The sequence below is a fragment of the Argopecten irradians genome, chromosome 7 (assembly GCF_041381155.1).
Source record: "Argopecten irradians isolate NY chromosome 7, Ai_NY, whole genome shotgun sequence".
Classification (NCBI taxonomy): domain Eukaryota; kingdom Metazoa; phylum Mollusca; class Bivalvia; order Pectinida; family Pectinidae; genus Argopecten; species Argopecten irradians.
The window spans coordinates 20,910,838-20,935,882 of NC_091140.1; the positions used below are offsets into that span (position 1 = coordinate 20,910,838).

Here is a 25,045-nt window from a genome sequence, read left to right on the forward strand (position 1 = left end):
TCCTAATGGATTGCGTTTGGATTTTCCCAATATAAAAGCACCCATATAAGAAAGATAAACTTAAGAGCATTATGGATATTAAATATAAATGAAATTTCAACGAACATGAACATATTACGTAGTATTTTCAACAAAAACGATATTTCCAAGACGGGGAAATCGGGTCTGCCACCTTTGTATGATTCAAAAAACAAACTACTTGTACCTGTTCGATTTGGCTGGCACAGAGCGCACAGTATGAAAGTAGAGAATTTTTTGTAAAAGTGTAACGACATGTCCTAAAAGTGTTAATGTCACCAGCGTTAGTGTTAGCGTTAGTCCTAGTGTTAGTCCTAGTATAAGTGTTAGTGTTTGTGTTAGCGTTAATATTAGCGTTAGTCCTAGCGTTAGTCCTAGTATAAGTGTTAGTGTTTGAGTTAGTCCTAGTGTTAGCGTTTATCCTAGTGTTAGTCCTAGTTTAGGGTTTGTGTTAGTGTTAGTCCTCCTAGTATAAGTGTTAGCGTTTGTGTTAGCGTCAGTTATAGTGTTAGTCCTAGTGTAAATGCTAGTTTCGGTGTAGGTGTTAGTGTTGGTGTAAGCGTTAGTGTTATTTGATTTATCGATGACAATGGTCATACCAATAAAGGTCACAATCCGACTAACATGATCAGGACCTGGTATCAATATTAGAACACCATGGAACCAGGGGCTCCGGAAGATCATGATCGATATAAGATGACGACGACGATTTATGTGAAATAAAGAAGATAACAAACTATAGAATTGTCATGTTTTTAATAGAAACAGTGGTATATATGCAAAAGTTCTTGCACATTGTAGGGACTATCAGCCAGTAGGAGTTTTGTCTGCCCGATCGGACATAAATGTATCGGAGGTCACTGAACCTTTCCATCGCATCGGGAATGTCTATATGTGATTATAATCATTCTCATAACAATAATGCACGTGTCTTTATAGACACGTGATTAGAAGTGAACAAATATGGGTCAAATTCAATCGGAAACTCATTTATGTCTATTAATCGATTATTTAATTATTTATAATTAGAACTGGATTCCTATCGATCATCGCAGGTAAATTGACAACTTTCCTTACAATGGCTAGAAACATGTCAATTGTAAAAAAATGTGAAACCAATGTACATCATATGGAGTTAGAAATCATATATTAAAAATCGAAGATTTTTTATTTCGATTTAATATAAATACTTAAGTGTCACTAGGTTCAACTAAAATACAACAGGAAAACCTACTATAAATACTTTAAAAGGTTATCATACATTATTATATGTATTGTAGTACTTTTAGCTAAGATATTATTGTGATAGTGCGCTTTTGTTATAATGTCGTTAAGATAGCAATTATCACAATGGTGCCAATTTACCATTGCGCTAACCACACAAAACAATAAATTCTTTTCTGTTAAAACTGGATTACGCTAAATAGTCTATTCCGTCTTTGTATATTGCAGATTTACCTCCCTTGCTGGTATATGTAGTAATTGTGACGTCATTATATTGTGAGCGAATAACACATCCTTTTCTCAGAAAAAAATATGACGTTATGCTCGTAAACATATGATGTCAGTATCAATAACTATATACACGCAAGATCAGGTAACTGTAATTTGCATATACATGATAAAGAAGATTTAGGAGCATTTTGGAAGGCTGTCTCCTCCACCACCCTTTGAAAGGCCTGCCAATATCGCACCTCCACCGCTAAAACAGAAGCCAACCAAAAGGATACTAATGTTCCGGGCTCCCTGCAAACAAAGAAAAATACTAAATACGTGTTGATAAAGTAAACATTCACATATTTTTCGAACAGCTTAATTTAGAGAACACGAATTCTGTTTCATCGTCTGGCCGGTTATTTTCGTGAGTTGAATATTGTGAGAAATTCTAATCATTTTCACAAATTACATTTCGCGTTTGGGCTATGATTTTCTATTACTATTATTTCTTGACTTTTTTTGCGACCAAAAAGATGGCAAACGAAGTCTCGAAAATAGCATCGCTACGAAAATAACCGGCTATATCTCTGTACCATGAAAATGTGTGTGTTATGATTTCTTGAGGAACTCGCATCTTTTCTAAGAAATTATAAAAGCATTATGCATTATATCAGTCACTCAGAGACTGTTACAAACAGCGACGCCATTATTATATTACGTGTTGATGACAAAAAGTTAATCAAATAAGCATTGCATATTAAAGCAAGATTGAAATACATGTATTGATACATTTGTTTTCCTATTATTCCTTCTACATGATCATTTGACTTCTGCATACTATGTCAGTTTAAAAAAGTATGGCTAAAACTATTATGTCTTTGCAATCATTTATACATGGCTAATGTAACTGTACAGTATAAACAATGACAGGATGTTAGCAACAACCGGATGTATAAATAAATAAAGGTGAACACGTGAAAGAAAAGCGATAACGTTTGATGATAACCTGGAAACAATGAATGTTTATCAATCATCAATGGAGATACAACATAATAGACGTCTGATGACAAACAAAAGTCGTTATATTGAGCTAAGAATGTACAAAGTGAAAGGAATTAACCACAAACGACAGATAGCATCAAACTGTGACAGTATTAAATCATTCGAATAACAATAAAGTTTAGAAAATTTGATTAATTAGGCTCAAGTATTAACAGCTAAGGTCATGGACGGCCTTCTCTGAATGCAATATGTATCATGAATGTCTGTATGCTTTTGGAAGCTGCGGTATTTTATTGTCTCCTTGTAATATTGAAATCATTTCTTTAATGATATCTCGTTAAAAAGTGTTTTCATCGAGGAGAGAATATATAATGAAAATTTAAAAAAAAATAAACTAAATAGAGGCTATTATCTAACTTGCACTGTGAATCTACACGTTTATCTGTGTATTTAGGCCACGTTCCTGTCTTCAATTTCTACAGTTTGCCCGACAGGCTTGACCACTTGGCTTTAAAGACAATTGTGTTTGATTCGTGGGTAGCCTTCTTCTTAGCTTTATGGATTTTTTTTACTATATAAAAAGTATTTGCAATTTGCTTAGTCGTAGGAGTAGCAGATCAGTTGTAAGGGGAAAAAGCTGAAATGTACATTGCATGTTGTTTATCATGTTGTTTATCTACTAAAACAGTCTCGGAAGGACAGAAAAAGACCTGAATGCTTACTCTGGTTTCTCTAAAGCTAAACACGTGCTATACGTGAACCCATTAACCTTAGAATGCATAAGAAGTCGCCATGGATACCACATTTAAATTCCATGACGACAATCACGGTATCTTGACATTGAACCATTCTTACTCGTTTCAGAAGACTTCTTAACTAATATCTTAATTTCTTTGATAAACATATCATAAACCGACCGCTTGGAACCGGTTAGGAAAGTTATAAAAAACGCTGTCGACTGACTACCTTTATTTCTTTGAAGACAAACACGCCCCATACTGACGCTATAACGGCTGGAATCGTTGTAACAATGGGGAAAGCCACAGCATTAGATAGTACTTTATTGGCCAGGAACCTGATCAACAAATACAACATCGATCTGTCAAAATATGTGTTATAATGTAATGAAGAGGACCATTTTAAAAACTTATATATGTTATGTATATGTTTAATTGACATAAAGCAAAAATTTCTTTCAATGCCCCATTGAAATATTTTCATTTACGTTCATTTTCACTATCTCCCGACTATGTCGCTTTTTATAATCTATAAATGCTTTTAAAGGGTACGTTGTATAACCCGTTCCCAATTTCAACACAGTCGACAGAGGGAAGATTTTACTGCAGAGTATGCTCCTAAATGATTAAAGGGACAATTCACTCAGGATAATACTTTTACATAACCAAGAAGCAAAATATGGCATAAATGTCTTGTTGTACATTTCTTATTAACCATATAACCTAAACTGTTAACAAAATCCACGTCATTGTTTAGTATTTTAATTGATACTGTTGTAATTACAAATCGTTGACCAATATGATTACAGGTACAATATATACGCTGTACCCATATCCGAGTCACAGTCACGCACGTTAAACAAATGAACTACTTAACCACTGTGAAGGTGATAAAATGAAGTCTTAGGCAATACAATTCACCTAATAAGGTAAACACACTACTGTCAGAGCGATTTGAGCAATTCTAGACAAAAGTATGATTACTCTACCAGCAAGGGACAGGGTTCGGCATACAAGATATTCGACCACAATGTGTAATGGCGGACAGCGAGCGAGTTTGAACACTACCACCATGGGCTTTTCTGGCATATCACAGTAAAACCGACTGATCTGATTTCCATTAGAACTGGGTTTTTTGTGATATATGTACAAATCTTAATATTCATTTAGACTGAATTGTCCCTTTAATGATAGTACCAATTCTATAACGATTGCTGCTATACAACGTTATACCTAACCGCAAAAACGCCAAACAGAAGAAATGAAAAGTGACGTATTACATACCACGAGGCTGTGGCGATGGACCACATGACACCGGAAATGATGCCGGGGAGGATAACTTTGGGATAAACGCGAGGACGGTTCTTCATTAATATCAAGTAGATGAAGTAATATACTGTACTGGCCAGGTAAATTCCACAGAAACAGGCAAACACGTAATCCAAGCCTGCAAAATTCATGAACAAAAGGAAGATGAAAACAAACTATTTCAATGCTTTGTCTGCATTCTATTAAAATTGTCTGATCTTGCTATACCATTTGAATCATATTTATATTTTTTGAAATGTCAATCGAAATAATGAATTTAATTTTATTTATGACAAGCATTTTCATTGGCTGTAAAAAAAACATAATGTAAACATTGACGTCACCGTTTATAACGTCGTTTCTGAATGGTTGATACGGAAGCGTGATAAGCTAATTTCTTTAAATCATCAGCAAACGTGGAATTACAGGTAAGAGATATCAGGATTAACTTCAATATATTATTTCGATGATTATTTTGAGCACGGTCAGGTTTTTTTGTTTCATCTTTATGAATAAGTCTATAAAGTAACTCAAAGTTTATCAACTCAAATCCCGACTAAATTCATTGTGTAAAGTTATCAAACCATTACTACAATTAATAAATTCAGGCACACATACAGGTACACAAAACACCAATGGATGCGTGATAGGAAGATAATGAAAAATGGGGTCATGGCTAGTCGTTATAGGCTAAAGGTAAACCTATGAAAGGTATTCACAGCCGGTAATATACTGATCATTTTGACAACCTATAACATGTATTCTGGACCGCTAACATACTGACCATTTTGACAACCTATAACAGGTATTCTGGACCGCTAACATACTGACCATTTTGACAACCTATAACAGGTATTCTGGACCGCTAACATACTGACCATTTTGACAACCTATAACAGGTATTCTGGACCGCTAACATACTGACCATTTTGACAACCTATAACAGGTATTCTGGGCCGCTAACATACTGACCATTTTGACAACCTATAACAGGTATTCTGGACCGCTAACATACTGACCATTTTGACAACCTATAACAGGTATTCTGGACCGCTAACATACTGACCATTTTGACAACCTATAACAGGTATTCTGGACCGCTAACATACTGACCATTTTGAACAACTACCTATAACAGGTATTATTCTGGACCGCTAACATACTGACCATTTTGACAACCTATAACAGGTATTCTGGACCGCTAACATACTGACCATTTTGACAACCTATAACAGGTATTCTGGACCGCTAACATACTGACCATTTTGACAACCTATAACAGGTATTCTGGACCGCTAACATACTGACCATTTTGACAACCTATAACAGGTATTCTGGACCGCTAACATACTGACCATTTTGACAACCTATAACAGGTATTCTGGACCGCTAACATACTGACCAATTTGACAATCTATAACAGGTATTCTGGGCCGCTAACATACTGACCATTTTGACAACCTATAACAGGTATTCTGGACCGCTAACATACTGACCATTTTGACAACCTATAACAGGTATTCTGGACCGCTAACATACTGACCATTTTGACAACCTATAACAGGTATTCTGGACCGCTAACATACTGACCATTTTGACAACCTATAACAGGTATTCTGGACCGCTAACATACTGACCATTTTGACAACCTATAACAGGTATTCTGGGCCGCTAACATACTGACCATTTTGACAACCTATAACAGGTATTCTGGACCGCTAACATACTGACCATTTTGACAACCTATAACAGGTATTCTGGACCGCTAACATACTGACCATTTTGACAACCTATAACAGGTATTCTGGACCGCTAACATACTGACCATTTTGACAACCTATAACAGGTATTCTGGACCGCTAACTAACATTTTACTGACCATTTTGACAACCTATAACAGGTATTCTGGACCGCTAACATACTGACCATTTTGACAACCTATAACAGGTATTCTGGACCGCTAACATACTGACCATTTTGACAACCTATAACAGGTATTCTGGGCCGCTAACAACTGACCATTTTGACAACCTATAACAGGTATTCTGGACCGCTAACATACTGACCATTTTGACAACCTATAACAGGTATTCTGGGCCGCTAACATACTGACCATTTTGACAACCTATAACAGGTATTCTGGACCGCTAACATACTGACCATTTTGACAACCTATAAACAGGTATTCTGGACCGCTAACATACTGACCATTTTGACAACCTATAACAGGTATTCTGGGCCGCTAACATACTGACCATTTTGACAACCTATAACAGGTATTCTGGACCGCTAACATACTGACCATTTTGACAACCTATAACAGGTATTCTGGACCGCTAACATACTGACCATTTTGACAACCTATAACAGGTATTCTGGACCGCTAACATACTGACCATTTTGACAACCTATAACAGGTATTCTGGACCGCTAACGTACTGACCATTTTGACAACCTATTACAGGTTTTCTGGACCGCTAACATACTGACCATTTTGACAACCTATAACAGGTATTCTGGACCATTAACAAACTGTCCATTTTGACAACCTATAACAGGTATTCTGGGCCGCTAACTTACTGACCATTTTGACAACATATAACAGGTGTTTTTGACCGCTAACATACTGACCATTTTGACAATCTATAACAGGTATTCTGGACCGCTAACATACTGACCATTTTGACAACCTATAACAGGTATTCTGGACCGCTAACATACTGACCATTTTGACAACCTATAACAGGTATTCTGGGCCGCTAACATACTGACCATTTTGACAACCTATAACAGGTATTCTGGACCGCTAACATACTGACCATTTTGACAACCTATAACAGGTATTCTGGACCGCTAACATACTGACCATTTTGACAACCTATAACAGGTATTCTGGGCCGCTAACATACTGACCATTTTGACAACCTATAACAGGTATTCTGGACCGCTAACATACTGACCATTTTGACAACCTATAACAGGTATTCTGGACCGCTAACATACTGACCATTTTGACAACCTATAACAGGTATTCTGGACCGCTAACATACTGACCATTTTGACAACCTATAACAGGTATTCTGGACCGCTAACTACTACATTTTGACCATTTTGACAACCTATAAACAGGTATTCTGGACCGCTAACATACTGACCATTTTGACAACCTATAACAGGTATTCTGGACCGCTAACATACTGACCATTTTGACAACCTATAACAGGTATTCTGGACCGCTAACATACTGACCATTTTGACAACCTATAACAGGTATTCTGGACCGCTAACATACTGACCATTTTGACAACCTATAACAGGTATTCTGGACCGCTAACATACTGACCATTTTGACAACCTATAACAGGTATTCTGGACCGCTAACATACTGACCATTTTGACAACCTATAACAGGTATTCTGGACCGCTAACATACTGACCATTTTGACAACCTATAACAGGTATTCTGGACCGCTAACATACTGACCATTTTGACAACCTATAACAGGTATTCTGGACCGCTAACATACTGACCATTTTGACAACCTATAACAGGTATTCTGGACCGCTAACATACTACTGACCATTTTGACAACCTATAACAGGTATTCTGGACCGCTAACATACTGACCATTTTGACAACCTATAACAGGTATTCTGGGACCGCTAACATACTGACCATTTTGACAACCTATAACAGGTATTCTGGGCCGCTAACATACTGACCATTTTGACAACCTATAACAGGTATTCTGGACCGCTAACATACTGACCATTTTGACAACCTATAACAGGTATTCTGGGCCGCTAACATACTGACCAACTGACCATTTTGACAACCTATAACAGGTATTCTGGACCGCTAACATACTGACCATTTTGACAACCTATAACAGGTATTCTGGACCGCTAACATACTGACCATTTTGACAACCTATAACAGGTATTCTGGACCGCTAACATACTGACCATTTTGACAACCTATAACAGGTATTCTGGACCGCTAACTTACTGACCATTTTGACAACCTATAACAGTATTCTGGACCGCTAACATACTGACCATTTTGACAACCTATAACAGGTATTCTGGACCGCTAACATACTGACCATTTTGACAACCTATAACAGGTGTTCTGGACCGCTAACATACTGACCATTTTGACAACCTATAACAGGTATTCTGGGCCGCTAACATACTGACCATTTTGACAACCTATAACAGGTATTCTGGACCGCTAACATACTGACCATTTTGACAACCTATAACAGGTATTCTGGACCGCTAACATACTGACCATTTTGACAACCTATAACAGGTATTCTGGACCGCTAACATACTGACCATTTTGACAACCTATAACAGGTATTCTGGACCGCTAACATACTGACCATTTTGACAACCTATAACAGGTATTCTGGACCGCTAACATACTGACCATTTTGACAACCTATAACAGGTATTCTGGACCGCTAACATACTGACCATTTTGACAACCTATAACAGGTATTCTGGACCGCTAACATACTGACCATTTTGACAACCTATAACAGGTATTCTGGCCGCTAACATACTGACCATTTTGACAACCTATAACAGGTATTCTGGGCCGCTAACATACTGACCATTTTGACAACCTATAACAGGTATTCTGGACCGCTAACATACTGACCATTTTGACAACCTATAACAGGTATTCTGGACCGCTAACATACTGACCATTTTGACAACCTATAACAGGTATTCTGGACCGCTAACATACTGACCATTTTGACAACCTATAACAGGTATTCTGGACCGCTAACATACTGACCATTTTGACAACCTATAACAGGTATTCTGGACCGCTAACATACTGACCATTTTGACAACCTATAACAGGTATTCTGGACCGCTAACATACTGACCATTTTGACAACCTATAACAGGTATTCTGGACCGCTAACATACTGACCATTTTGACAACCTATAACAGGTATTCTGGACCGCTAACATACTGACCATTTTGACAACCTATAACAGGTATTCTGGACCGCTAACATACTGACCATTTTGACAACCTATAACAGGTATTCTGGACCGCTAACATACTGACCATTTTGACAACCTATAACAGGTATTCTGGACCGCTAACATACTGACCATTTTGACAACCTATAACAGGTATTCTGGACCGCTAACATACTGACCATTTTGACAACCTATAACAGGTATTCTGGACCGCTAACATACTGACCATTTTGACAACCTATAACAGGTATTCTGGACCGCTAACATACTGACCATTTTGAACAACCTATAACAGGTATTCTGGACCGCTAACATACTGACCATTTTGACAACAACAGTATCTACCGCTAAAGGTATTCTGGACCGCTAACATACTGACCATTTTGACAACCTATAACAGGTATTCTGGACCGCTAACATACTGACCATTTTGACAACCTATAACAGGTATTCTGGGCCGCTAACATACTGACCATTTTGACAACCTATAACAGGTATTCTGGACCGCTAACATACTGACCATTTTGACAACCTATAACAGGTATTCTGGACCGCTAACATACTGACCATTTTGACAACCTATAACAGGTATTCTGGACCGCTAACATACTGACCATTTTGACAACCTATAACAGGTATTCTGGACCGCTAACATACTGACCATTTTGACAACCTATAACAGGTATTCTGGACCGCTAACATACTGACCATTTTGACAACCTATAACAGGTATTCTGGACCGCTAACATACTGACCATTTTGACAACCTATAACAGGTATTCTGGGCCGCTAACATACTGACCATTTTGACAACCTATAACAGGTATTCTGGACCGCTAACATACTGACCATTTTGACAACCTATAACAGGTATTCTGGACCGCTAACATACTGACCATTTTGACAACCTATAACAGGTATTCTGGACCGCTAACATACTGACCATTTTGACAACCTATAACAGGTATTCTGGACCGCTAACATACTGACCATTTTGACAACCTATAACAGGTATTCTGGACCGCTAACATACTGACCATTTTGACAACCTATAACAGGTATTCTGGACCGCTAACATACTGACCATTTTGACAACCTATAACAGGTATTCTGGACCACTAACGTACTGACCATTTTGACAACCTATAACAGGTATTCTGGACCGCTAACAAACTGTCCATTTTGACAACCTATAACAGGTATTCTGGACCGCTAATATACTGACCATTTTGACAACCTATAACAGGTATTCTGGACCGCTAACATACTGACCAATTTGACAACCTATAACAGGTATTCTGGACCGCTAACATACTGACCATTTTGACAACCTATAACAGGTATTCTGGACCGCTAACATACTGACCATTTTGACAATCTATAACAGGTATTCTGGACCGCTAACAAACTGTCCATTTTGACAATCTATAACATGTATTCTGGACCGCTAACATACTGACCATTTTGACAACCTATAACAGGAATTCTGGACCGCTAACTTACTGACCATTTTGATAACCTATAATAACAGGTGTTCTGGACTGCTAACGTGCTGACCATTTTGGCAACATATATAAGGTATCTTGGACCGCTACTGACCATTTTGACTGGCATCCTTGACGTTATCTTGTACTCTTGTTGCTCCGGTGAACATCTGTCCATATAACACTCCAGATATAAGTGACAGCAGGATTCCACTGAAACAACAAATAATTTTAGCTCAGTCGTTTGTCGACTCAGTCACCAGTGGATAATTAACAATTCAAATAAATCTGATAATTTCATAAATTATATATCATATATAAGAGTATACAACTTACGCAAATATTCAACAAATACATATAAAATCAATGTCGGAAAAGTCTACTGAATGTACGCTTGAATTGTTATATCTGGTTGATGACCAATTGTTAACTAATTCTCGTCAATATCGATGGTGTAGTGCTACATTTATTGGATATTCTTTTGAGATGATTTAACCGGCTTTAATGTTCTTTCTCACAGTAAAGTATTAAATGTTCTTGATGTCATTTGCAAATGGCTGCTGACTTTTTCAAATATCTATTTATTCAATATTGAAACATTTTGGAATAAGTTATAGCCAATCAGTAAAAATAATACACTATTTTGATTCTGTAGAAACTATGAAGGGTGAATGTCTGCAAACAAACGTGTATATATTTGCAAATGTTTCTCATGATATTTCATTAATCCAATCGTGGCATTTAATCAATAAAAACATATTCTATGGCAAACAAATTGTGAAGATATTCCACACTAAAGACAAAGACTCCTATCCTTGATACTCCAGGGGTTACAATCACTGTAGTTATATCTGTCCCTCGACAATGCTTTAGTAAAACTCAAAACGTTATAGTGATAACAACTTGTCAATCATCATTGGAGATCAATCGAATTTTTAGATGTACATGAAATTACTGATTATCAAACTACAGTACCCCATCCCATACTCCGCCTTAGCCTACCCCAAGCCCGTGCTGAGAAAGTAGGCGGAAAAACACCTGCATGGTTACCAACACCTCACAAGTAGAGGTAGTGACCTAGAGTTTGACATAAACAACCACAACCAATCCCAAATAACTTTCAGTTTTGCTATGACGTAATCCAGTGGTGGATATAACGACAGTGATAGTAACCCCTGGGATATCGAAAATGATATTGACGAATGTGACTTACAGAATTCTTTTATTTGTCGGTGATAATCTGCCAATGAAGGAATCCTCCTCATCACCTCCCTGTGTATCTCCCCTGTTTACTGAGCTACCCTGTAACTTACATTTATAATAACGTAGTCATAATATCGTAATAATTCAGTTACCATGTAAGATTTATATCATTAATAATTTAGAAACACTTATGGTTATGTCTAGACCAACTATGTCCCCTAGCTGGGAAAGTATTACGTTATCAGGGCAGATTATAAGACTCTTTCATATGTGGATATGAAGGATAGGGATATTATACTCGAGGATCACAAAATGTAGTAAAACCCGAGGTAGAGAAAAGAGTACTTTTCTCTCATACCTCGACGTTTTATTGCAATTTGACAACTATGATTGTCCGACATTTTCGAAAGAAATCAAGTCAATTCTCCATATGTGAAAATTGCGTGATATTTTCAACTCAATTCCCGTTGTTTGTATTTTTTAATGTAAATCTAGCCTAGTTTCCAAAAGAATTGTTAAAATGGTACCTAGAAATAGTAATTTTGTTAACGATGTGACGTCACGATGCTTTTTTGCATGGGTAGCCATTCAATACAGTCTCAGGCGATATGAGTGAATTGCCCTGTACATTATTACACATGTAGGTATGAGAGAAAAATCTGTAATATCTCAATATAAATAGAATACATCCAAACACTCATCGCACAATACACAATATACACAATATCATATATCACAATATAGATAGATAAAATGCAGGCATCAGCTCTTGATAGGAAGCTAACCTAGCATGTTTCAGCCAACCTAATAAACACTAAATTATAATCGTTTTATGGAAATAGTCATTTCCCTACCTAATAATTTAATTTCAAGTGTATCAATTGCATTTTTTATATAATCAAACAAAATTTGCTGCTTTTGAAAAACAATAACATAACAATAAATAAAAGAAAAACAAGAAAACACTAAAAGCAGAAAAAAACGACTGATAAAGACTGCTCACCCTCCTCTTATTGAAGACTACATCCTGTGTACTTGTGGTAGTATAGAGAGATTCAGCAGACGCTCCATAGTTTGGTAACTAAAAATAAACAAGAGGCCCATCGGCCTTAACGGTCATCTGACTATTGGTACAATACAACGCTTTTAAAGATTTTAGCCTATTTGACCCCCGTGACCTTGACCTTCGAAGGTCAAGGTTGTTTATTTGGCACTTGGTAGCCCTTCATCCCAGCATGCCGCAGGCCCAATATGAGTACCCTAGGCCTTTTGGTTCTGGAGAAGAAGTCGTTTAAAGATTTTAGCCTTTTTGACCCCTGTGACCTTGAATGAATGTCAAGGTCATTCATTTGAGCAAACTTGGTATCACTTCATCCCAGCATGCTACAGGCAAAATATTAGTACCCTGGCCTTTCGGTTATTGAGAAGAAGTCGTTTGAATGAAAAGTTTACGCACGGCGCAAGGCGGACGGAGCACGACGACGGACGGTGCATGATGACAATGGTCGGATGACCTAAAAATGTATAAGCGGTCTTAATGCACTCGTTACCAGGATGTACTCAATATAACAATTACATGAGTTTTATTTGCACGGCACTACATAGACAGTGGAAGTAGTCATTATACTCCATTCACGATGTCAATGTCATGTTCCTACTATAAATGCAAATTAAACTTGCATATTACAGAAAGTGTACACTATACAAAGTGTATTTCGCCCACGGACAATAATGGACGGATAACGTCTGTAAATCTATTTCTTGTATAATAGCTGTAGTGCCTATTAAAGATTTTGTTGTAACATTTCTTTTCCCACCAACTCTCCTACATACCGGCCGCCTTGTTTTATATTGTTCAGGGAAATTCCTGTTCCATTCTATGTGAATATTTCTTCCAACTTTTTACAATGGACTTTACTGATGTTGTTTACAAGGTACCTTTCCAGGCGTTTCTGTATATCCGTCTTATACTTTATATGGTAAACTTTGTATTACGTAATTTTACACTTAAAATGATATATATCCGTAGTTTTAATATAATGGATAATTTTAATCTAATGAACGTGTTTGTCATCTACAATTGTATACTATAAACAAGAGGCCCAAGAGGCCTTGACGGTCACCTGAGTACTTCTACAGAAAGAGCATTACAAAGTTGGTTCAAATCTATAAAAATTATTTAAGAATTAAAATAAACTTTAAAGTCGAACTTCCGTATTAAAATTTTTATTTTTTTGTTTTTCATTTTAATAGTTAGTGTATTATGTTACCAAACCTTATGCTTAAAATTCCAATTTGCTTTGCTAACGTTAAACAACAAAACCAAACTAGAAGTCAGTCAGTGTCAGTGATTTTATAAATTTCACTTTTTAATCTATGGAGATTATTTGGTTGCATCAAACATATGAATTCAGAAGAAGAATTTTGAAATTTTAGCCATTTCAACCCATTTTGGCCCCGCCCCCCTGGTCCCTGGGGGTCAGCCAGGAGCAATATGGATATGGTGTTAAAATGCTATTTCAGGCTAATAATTCTAACCCAGTTTGACTCATTTCCTATTAAAACTAAGCAAATAATGTTCATAAATATGTTTTTTCTTTAAAGACTATAGTAAATTTGACCCCCTCCCCAGGGGAAAATCTGAGATCCCAGGGCTATGAAATTCACAATTTTTTGTAAAGGACCTTAAGACCTTTCAATTCATGAAGAGTATTTGGTTCCATCAAATCTTTTAGCCTATTTGACCCTTTTTGGCTCCGCCCCTAAGGCCCCTGGGGGTCGGCCAGGACCAATATGTATATGAAGATAAAATGCTATCTCAGGCTAATAATTCTAACCAAGTTTGACTAATTTTCTATGAAAAATAAGCAGGTAACAGTCATAAATGTGTTTTTCCTATATAAACTATAGCAAACTTGACCCCCTCCCCAGGGGGAAACATGAGACCCCAGGGTCACATGATTCACAATTTTTGTAAAGGACCTTAAGACATTATTTTTAGCTTATTTGACCCCTTTTGGCCCCATCCCTAAGGCCCCTGGGAGTCAGTCATGGAAAATTTGTTAATAGGATTCAATTGCCATTTCATAGGGATAATACAGACAACATTTGACTTATTTCCTTTTACAAATGACCAAATAATGCTCAAAAATGTGTTTTCCCTATATAATCTATAGTAAACTTAACCCCCTCCCGAAGGGGAAACCTGAGACCCCAGGGTCGTATAATTCACAATTTTGTAAAGACATTTAGACCTTTCTATCTGTGAAGAGTATTTGATTCCATCACATCTGTGAGTGGAGAAAAAGATTTTTGAAACTACAGTCAATTTTACCCCTTTTGGCCCCTCCCACAGCCCCCTGGGGGGTGGGGACCATAAAATTCACAATTTTGATTGGCCTTATGCCTTGGAAGGTTTTTGCAAAATTTCATTAAATTTGCTTCAGCGGTTTTTGAGAAGAAGTCGAAAATGTAAATTGTTTACGGACATACGACGGACGACGCATGACACACGACGACGGACAAAAGGCGATTAGAATAGGTCACTTGAGACTTCGTCTCAGGTGACCTAAAAAAGAAAAACGACCTTTCACATGTTAGGAACTGGACTCCTCTATAAATAGATTGTACTCACGTTATCTTGTAGAAGTCTGTTTTCGTCTTCTGAGCCATCGCTATCCTCACCAATAGGGTGGAGCTCATTTTTTATCAGAGCGAATATCAAAGCACTGAAAATATCATATAATGGGATATTTTCCAAAAAAAATATTCTATAAAACTGCGTTGTGTAATGGGTTCCCCTTCAAAGCTATGCTGATAATTCTAGGTTTGCATGAATTCGTAAGAAGTTATTATCGTTCACAGTTTCAATGTGGTAAGATATTATCGTTTATGTTAATAGTATTCTGTATTTGCTTACTAAAAAGTTATCTGCCTGTGTGAGTAGAGAATGATTATGACGTCATGTGGTTTTGAGCGTAACGTTATCAAAATGACGGTAGTTTCAACACACAAACAATGACGTCACAATGGAAGCCAACCCGCAAGGTAAGTATGCAAAACGGGAATACGAGAATAATCATTTTTACATAGATTAACCTTTGTTTCTTTTATTGCTTTACCCAAACATGTGCATCTCCTTGAGGATACTAAGTATATTCTGCTCAGACCTCGGTGATATACCTGAATACGGCAAGAGATACTCCTATGTAATTCAGTGTTACTTTTTCTGGAACCTCAGGTGTTATACCGAACAATCCAAATCTGTAAAGGTAAGTTTTGGTGGTTGTGATTAAATATAAATCAAATCAAAAAGGTTATTATTCACAAAATTTGGCGACTTTTCTAATAGATTAGATGATTTAATTTTACTTTCCATATAGCTATTCAAAACTTTATGGTAAAAAATGTGCTTATGAAAGGTTATTAATGGTAAAAAAAAGACACTTAATGAAAAGTTCGCTCTTAAGACACTTTTAATAGGTTGAATTGAACTTCTCAAAGACATTTAATGGGAAGATATTGCTCTCCTCAGACACTTAAAGGTAATTATCACTCCCTATTGCCCCATTATCGTACCTTCCAGTTGCCCTTATTGCACCAATGCCGTACCTTTCAGTTACCCCTATTGCCCCAGTGTCATACTTCCAGTTGCCCCCTTGCCCTAGTACCGTACCTTCCAGTTGCCCCCAATACCCCAGTACCGAACCTTCCAGTTGCCCCAATTGCCCCAGTGCCGTACCTTCCAGTTGCCCAATTGCCCCATTGCCGTACCTTCCAGTTGTCCTCATTACCCCAATTTCGTACCTTCCAGTTGCCCCCCATACGAACTCAAGTACCGTACCTTCCAGTTGTCCCAATTACCCCAGTTCCATACCTTCCACTTGTCCCTATTACCCTAAGTACCGAACCTTCCAGTTGCTCCCATTATCCCAGTGCCGTACCTTCCAGTTGCCCATCCACTCAGCAGGTTAGACATGCCCCAGATACACAGCCCTAAACCCATACCGATCGTCTTGATGATGGGTACCACCGTTATGTTTCCTAGCAAAAATGGAACAATGACATTATTGACACTAGGTATAATAAATTGTATAGAGATTTTACACGGGTGATACGTAAATATTTTGGCCAAAGCCAAGGCGAAAACGAGACGAAGCAATTACCCAGTACAGCTTTTTGCATGGACTCAATATAATTCCATACGCAGTATTAGCTTCTTTTTCATTGGATGTTAGTAGTGTATTGTCAGGAATTATCGGAATTCGTCGATGGACGTAACGCTTATTCGTGTGGACCATTTGGTTAAATCATCTTTGTAATTTCCGCTGATTCGCATACAGAAAATGCACATTTTCCTCTGTTTTGTTTACTTATTTATGAAACTTTATGCGAAGTTTATTGTGTACATTCAATATTTCAAATGAAGAGGGGAAAACAAAGAAAAAAGACTCAAAAAAAAACCCCACTATTTTCATTGAGTGACATAGGTGGGCGCCCTCCTCATAATTCTTTTGTCAAAGATAAGTTTGATCTGGTTTAGTTTGCCTTTAAATAAAAGTTCATTTGATGACATTTTATTTTGGATATTGATTTAGACGTGCCCCTATCTTACCTATCGTCCACGACATACCCCTATCACTTGTCCTCACGACACGCCCTCTATCTTACCTGTAGCCCATGACACGCCCCCTATCTTACCTGTTGCCCATGACACGCCTCCTATCTTACCTGTCGCCCACGACACGCCCACTATCTTACCTGTCGCCCACGACACGCCCACTATCTTACCTGTCGCCCACGACACGCCCACTATCTTACCTGTCGCCCACGACACGCCCCCTATCATGGCGAGAGGATAGAATTTACTCTGTCGTATCAGCTGGATCACAATGCCAGTAGATATGATGGCACTAGACATCACCCATTGGAAGAACATCCCTAACAACAGAATTAAATCAGCCAATCATAACTAATTTTACATCTTTATCAAAACCTATCAGTCAAAAGTTCTTTCTTTAAAGAAAGAATGGTTTACATCGCTACATATGTGTCCGTCATATGTTATTCCGAAAGAGATTTTGAAAAAAAACCGCAAATAAGTGAGCATTTATTTTAAAATGTGATAAAACCAGTTTGTTTACCGATCAATAAATACACACGTTTCACTTATCAGTGTGTCGCGTAACACCACAGTTGTTATCAAGTTCGGGATGTTCAGGGACACACTGAATATTGTGTTTGTGTAAATGATAACATCTTTTACAGCTGATAAATAATTACCGTCTCCAGTCTCATATTTCTTCACGGGGACGAAGTTACTGCCGTAGAACACCACGGCTACCAGTGCTGCAATGTATCCCCATTCTGGAGCGAGAGTGTCGGTACTGGTACACGCCGTGGAGTTTCCAATAGGAAAGAGGGTCGTGCTCGACATGGTGGAGATCGGGCAGTGCTATACTAAATGGGAAATGAAGCAACGAAAATAATTATAACAGGATATATACATGTTTCACTTCTTAAGATCCTAATATGGGAAAAAGATGGGTACCCGCGTATTTCATTCTTTAAGTGTTTTCATAATTTTTTTTCTCTATTTTTCTCTTGGTTGTATATAGTCATGTAATTTCGTTAATGTCAGGTAAAATGTAGTATAAAAGAGTTATCCAAAGCTGAAGTAATTATTCCAAACCCATAAAAGATACAAAATGATAAATTACTAGTTTGAAACTGTTTATACTGCAAAGTACGTACTTTAACAAATTAACGCAGAGCTCCTACGCAACCAAGGAAAACTACAAAAATAGGTTTACGAAGATCGAATACTTGAGTACAATACAAGGGAACCCATCTTCAGAATACATACATGTGTGTCAAACATTATTTTATATAGCTATATACCTATTATAAGATAATGACAGATGTTCAAATTGAGGTCAGTTTTAAAAAGGAACCAAAACCTACATCGACAAATTACTATTTGCCTTCAAATAAGCAACAATTTATTTCGAAGTTTCAATGACTAGATTATCTCATCATGACAAACTTGATTTTGACGAATCATGAAGAGTAACTTAATGGGTTTTTTTTTCATATTACGAAGCACAATTCTATCGCAACCACTTTGCAGTTATTATTCTACATTTCTTGTGAAACATATAACGTAAAACATTGACAAATTCCACGACATTGTTAAGTATTTCAATTAATATCGTTGAAATATCAAATCGTTGATCAATACGATTAAGCAGGTACAATGTGGACGCTGTACCCATACCCAAGCCAAAGTCACGCACGTTAAACAAATGAACTACATAACCATTGAAAAGGTGATAAAATGATTTTAGGCAAGACAATACACCTAATAAGGTAAACACTACTGTCAGAGCATTTTGAGCAGTTCTAGACAAATTTGCATTACTTTTAGCAAGGGACAGGGTTCGGCATACAAGATTTTTGACCACAATATGTAATGGCGGACAGCGAGCGAGTCTGAACATTTCACACACATGTCGCCACCGTGGGCTTTTCAGGCATATGACAGTAAAACCGACTGATCTAATTTCCATTAGAACTGGTTTTTTCCGATATATGTACAAATTTTAATGTTCCCTTAGACTGAATTGTCCCTTTAACAGTCTTCATATTTATCCTATATCCTCATATATATATAAATATTAAATTATATAATTAAAGTTATAAGTGTCATAATTTTCATACTCAAGCATCAAGACATGCTTTTAATGTTTTCTTCACCACAAGAAGGTATCAATATTTTGAGAATAATAATACTTACAATACATGTACATAGGTTTTTATTTCAGAAAAAAAATCAGCTGAAAATGAATTTTGGCAGTACTGTCAAAATCATTGGTACATCGTTCAGACCAAGTTATCATCTTCAATTTCATTTCTCACTCTTGTACATTTTTATAGTAATTGTAAAGTGATTTTAGAAGGTAGGTTTCCTTCTAAACATAACAAAACAAGACTTTATGGTGCATAAATGGTGTGTTGTAAATAATATTTAAAATAGGCCATCATACATGTCTGTCCATTTGAATGATTTTTACAGATAAATCAAAACTTCTGGTTTTCAATAGATAAATGAAGGAAAACAACATGTGAAAATGTTCGCCCAGTTAAGACACATGACTAACCAATGTAGACACGCTGGGTAATGATTTGATGGTGTATCAGTATGCATCTCACTCTAATAAAACTTCACTCTAATTAAATCAGACGCTCAGAGTTGTCAAAGATCACTCCATGCAGAGCCATGTAACCTGATATGAACTACATATATGTACTTGATATAAAATGTTTCTGTTCTCCGATATAATCCCAATACATTGAAGGTCGATTAATTACATCTTAAATACAAGATTCGACCATCAAATGTTTCATGCTTTTAAAATAGTATATGAGGCGATAGTTAACAACTATGAGAAATAAAATGAAGCCTTAATCTGTTTTCAATTATGACATGTTAATACAGGTTCAGTTATCCCAAATATCCTAGTCTACAAACAAATATATACACATAATGATTACTTATGAGTTATTATCTAACACCGAATTACAGGCTATTACATATTCTAGTAAGAGAACAAATTGATTTACCAATAAAATACATGGTGTTAATACAATTGTAAATCACGATGAATTTGCAAATAATATTTTATAAGGAAAGGCTTGACATGTTGTGGATTAATTGTACATTGTATATATAACATATAGGTTACATGTATGTACACAAACGATATATATAACAATACACGAAACGTATTCTGACACATATCTGACTTCTATCATCTTATACGGAATTACTAGCAGTAAGATGGTTTCAGTGAGAACATGTTTGGTTAGCAATAAAACACATTGTGATTAATACACAGTACAATAATCTTAATTTGAACATTATATTCTATAAGAAAAGAATTGACAAATTGTACTCACCGCTTTCCGTTATCTCATGGTATTTACCTGTGTCTATTATCATTGTAAGATATCGCCGGGTACACCATCCATCCTCACATGATCAGTAAGCAGTATCTCTACTGTAACTTATTTAGTGGTTTACACACAGATTGTGAATGACACCAAAACTGAGATGGGTTTCACGTATTTAGTTTTCATTTTTCTGCAAACACACGTCTTTCTTTTTCAGTGTTGTGTAAGTTATATGTTTTAAGTTAATACCGAATCGACCAACTTACTCGAAGTGTAATTCTAAAATATGCATCTTTCTCAGAATTATTTGAAATCCCACAATACATACAAGATAATTCCTTAACTATTGATTACTTGTTTAGTTTAAACATATGTTATTGTCAAAACAAAAGACACAGGGATAAGGTTATTACAACTTACAAAAGCCTTCTGCTAACATACAGTGACGAGACAAAAGACAATAGACATAGACAATATTAATAACATTAAATACAAAATTTACATTTTTATAAAATCAAATCTTTTGCTGGACTTTATAAATTGATGCACGTATCTGAAAATACTGTGGTTTATATGACCAGCATATAGCTCGCTGCCACCTAGTAAAACTTTTCAATTTACATATAAACATTCAAGTTTCTTAAGTTATCTTGTAAAATAATTCTGCCATTCACATACATTACATTGGAAGAAAAAATGATAGGCATTTTCACACTTATGACTACAGATATTTGGACTATTGATTGTATTTACACGAAATAAATGGAAATTTAACTGTCTACATCGACGTCTTAACTTTTTATGTACAATATTTGTATTTCTGTCACCAATATTGGAAAAGGCTGGATATTTTTCATTAGAATTTTGTACCAGGCATGAATCCTGACTGATGCTGAGAACAGAGAACAGAGAATGTTCTAACAAAAAGTTATGCATATGTTTAAATATAACTCTCTCAAATACTTTCCCTACTGTTAAGATATTGGTCTATAGTTAGATGGAGAGTATCTATCATTTTTCTTGTATATATAATGGCATAACGTTTGCAATTTTCCATACATCTGGATATATACATTTGGTTAAGGGAAGTTAAACAACAATGTTACAGGTTTACACACAGTATTAGAAGCATATTTCAACATGTGATGACTAATTTTATCATGAATCTAACACATCTTAGATTTCGTTGTCATGCAATATCAAATTATCAAATGTATTCGCTGTTCTTAACGGAAAATATTGTAGTTCTTTGTCACTATCATCTAAACGTGTAATGTTACAGAAATAGTCGTTTAACAAATTAGCTTTTTCAGTGTCAGATGTAGCCATGGATTCAGACTCAGGATTTACAAGAGTTGGAATTTGTTGAGACGTTTTACCGGTCTTCAGACGTTTGACAAGACGCCAATATTATTTCGGATCTGAACTAGAATATTCGTCGATAAGACCATGAACGTTTTCGTAAAAATTTAGACGGGCAGATTACTTGTACTCCAAATTACTTCACAAATGGTTCAAACCCGCATTAAATACAATGTGTTTGCAGGGAATGTAAATTGAACATAAATGCGCGGGAACTCATATTTAATCTAAGAAAATGTGTGTTTTAGAATGTTTAACTATTTAGCCGCATATGACATGAATATTTTAAGATAATCATAGTCACGTTGATAAAAAAAAGAGATTAAAGCAATCAAAGACTCACAACGTCTTTAACGTTTTGAAAACAATAACTTGAACTCGTATAAGAAGCATCACAATTGCCGCGACTTCGATATTCTAGGGCCCAGGTTCATGAACATTCCTTAACTTAACATTACACATAGGAAAACATTACATAAATTAAAAGAGCCTCCCATAAAATCTATAATCCTTAATTTGATGAATTCCTTATTCCTGAAACTGGGCCCAGGATTTACTATGACTATCGTAATACTTACCACTGGACTATGTCATAGTAAAACTGAAGGCATTTCAGGTGAAAAAACACCAATCGCATACCTTTAGTCTTCCTTGATTTGAAAATATGTAGGGAGTAACGCCCAACAGTCAACCACGATGTACCAGATGTATATCACAGGACCAAACTATCTGTCTCATATGTTTTACACAGTCTTCAGTTTCACTATGACAAAGTCCAGGGGCGGATTTGACGACATTGATGGTATGATTTCAGTTTTACTATGACGTATTCCAGGGCAATAACCGTTATGACATAGTCCTGAGGTGGATATGACGACTTTGATAGTATACCTTCAGTTTTACTATGACGTATTCCAGGGGAGAAACCGTTAACACTATGACATAGACAGGGGCGGATATGACGACATTGATAGTATGGCTTCAGTTTTACTATGACGTGTTCCAGGGCAGTAACCAAAAACACTACGACAGTCCAGGGGAGGATATGACGACAGTGATAGTATACCTTCGGTTTTACTATGACGTATTCCATGGGAGTAACCGTTAACACTATGACATAGACAGGGGTTGATATGACAACAGTGATAGCATACCTTCAGTTTCACCATGACGTATTCCAGGGGTTGATATGACGACAGTGATAGTTTGCCCACAGTTTTACTATGACGTATTCCAGGGCAGTAACCGTTGTGGATTATCGTGGATGTCAATGTAAGCTCGAAGCCTGAGGTGGAGGACTAGTATCAATACAGTATGTCAGAACACACCTTACCTCAACAGCCCCTATTTGATCAATCACAGTATCTCATCTCAATTCACGATTTTCTACTCCTGCTCTGATAACTATCCTGGTTTTGATCAAGATATCTGTAGGGAATGCATCTTATGAAGAACAGAGCGCTTTATCTAATGGAGAGTCGTGACCTATGTCCCCAACCAATTAAATATATTGTTATTATCTTGTATAGGCCGAACCCCGATTGAATTGATTGTGGATTATCCATTTGAATCAATTGTAGATTATATTTATCTTGTGTTTACTCCAATTGAATCAGTTGTGAATTATCTTGTTTACCACAGTTCAATCGATTGTGGATTATCTTATGTTTACCCCAGTCGAATCGGTTTTGGATTATCTTGTGTTTCCTCCAGTTGTACTGCATTTGAATCAATTGTGGAACATCTTATGTTTACCCAGTTGAATCAATTGTAGATTATCTATTTACCCCAGTTGAGTCAATTTTCGATTATTTTGTTTTTATCTCCCAGTTGAATAGATTGTGGATAATCTTTTGTTTACAGTGAAATGCGTTCAAGCGTCCGGAATTGCCTTTCGGATCGTTCAAACCACAAATCACGTGAATAGTTTCAACCAGTCGTATGCGCGTTTATTGGCTCGGAATAGCGTCAGTCAAAGTGTGGGCGGAGTTTAGTAACAGCGATAGTCTAACTGAGGGCGGAGTTCACCTGCTATAGTTGTAACACATTCAAAAACTTACGCAATTTCAATTAATAATACCGCAACAATTTGGTATACAAAATCGTAAAATAAAAGCAGAATTACATGCATGTATATAATCACGATCTACATGTACATATAGCCATAGTCACAGCTAGGTTAAAGTGAGTAGAAATTTGGTATTTGGTATCTTAACTTTACTACAATACTACATGTATCTTATTTGAAATCATAGGAGCCAGAGAGTCGTTATAAATGTACTTTATACATGTACATATATACATGTATATATATGCATTCCAAACGTCAAATTATGCTTTCTTGAACTACAATAAGAGTGTTTTAGCACAACTTATCATAGGTTTGAATACATATTTACAAGCACACTTTTAAACATTACTATTACAATTCATACAACTAACAATGCATAATTAGTGGTGAGATGTCTGCTTCCGGATGAAACATCTTCATTAGGCCAGAAAAAAAATCTGTTTAGGGTTACCCGACCGACCCTA

At 36.5% G+C, this 25,045-nt stretch overlaps 1 protein-coding gene across 2 annotated transcripts; it reads right to left on the reverse strand.

Moving 5' to 3' along the window:
- Positions 1-757: 757 nt before the first annotated feature.
- Positions 758-23,365, reverse strand: LOC138327817 (transmembrane protein 144-like). 2 transcript variants are annotated; one of them, XM_069274211.1, is made up of 12 exons: positions 21,155-23,365; positions 18,479-18,655; positions 18,017-18,136; positions 17,140-17,239; positions 16,379-16,459; positions 15,831-15,924; positions 13,200-13,277; positions 12,207-12,301; positions 11,109-11,206; positions 4,479-4,641; positions 3,424-3,532; positions 758-1,764 (listed from the first exon to the last, which is right to left on the reverse strand). In XM_069274211.1, the coding sequence occupies exons 2-12, from the start codon at positions 18,630-18,632 to the stop codon at positions 1,651-1,653; spliced, it is 1,206 nt and encodes a 401-aa protein (XP_069130312.1). In that variant the 5' UTR covers positions 18,633-18,655; positions 21,155-23,365; the 3' UTR covers positions 758-1,650. The 2 variants fall into 2 exon arrangements, with proteins under 2 accessions (XP_069130312.1, XP_069130314.1); XM_069274213.1 differs by having other exon boundaries at positions 12,207-12,295; positions 21,155-23,364.
- Between the last annotated feature and the right edge of the window lie 1,680 nt (positions 23,366-25,045).

Excerpts from the sequence above, each read along its gene's own strand:
- LOC138327817 (XM_069274211.1), bottom strand. The coding sequence starts at position 18,632 with ATGTCGAGCACGACCCTCTTTCCTATTGGAAACTCCACGGCGTGTACC. Across the intron at positions 18,137-18,478 it reads GAAATATGAGACTGGAGACG|GGATGTTCTTCCAATGGGTG; the intron begins GTAATTATTTAT and ends TTCTGTTGTTAG. Across the intron at positions 3,533-4,478 it reads TCCATCGCCACAGCCTCGTG|GTTCCTGGCCAATAAAGTAC; the intron begins GTATGTAATACG and ends TTTGTTGATCAG.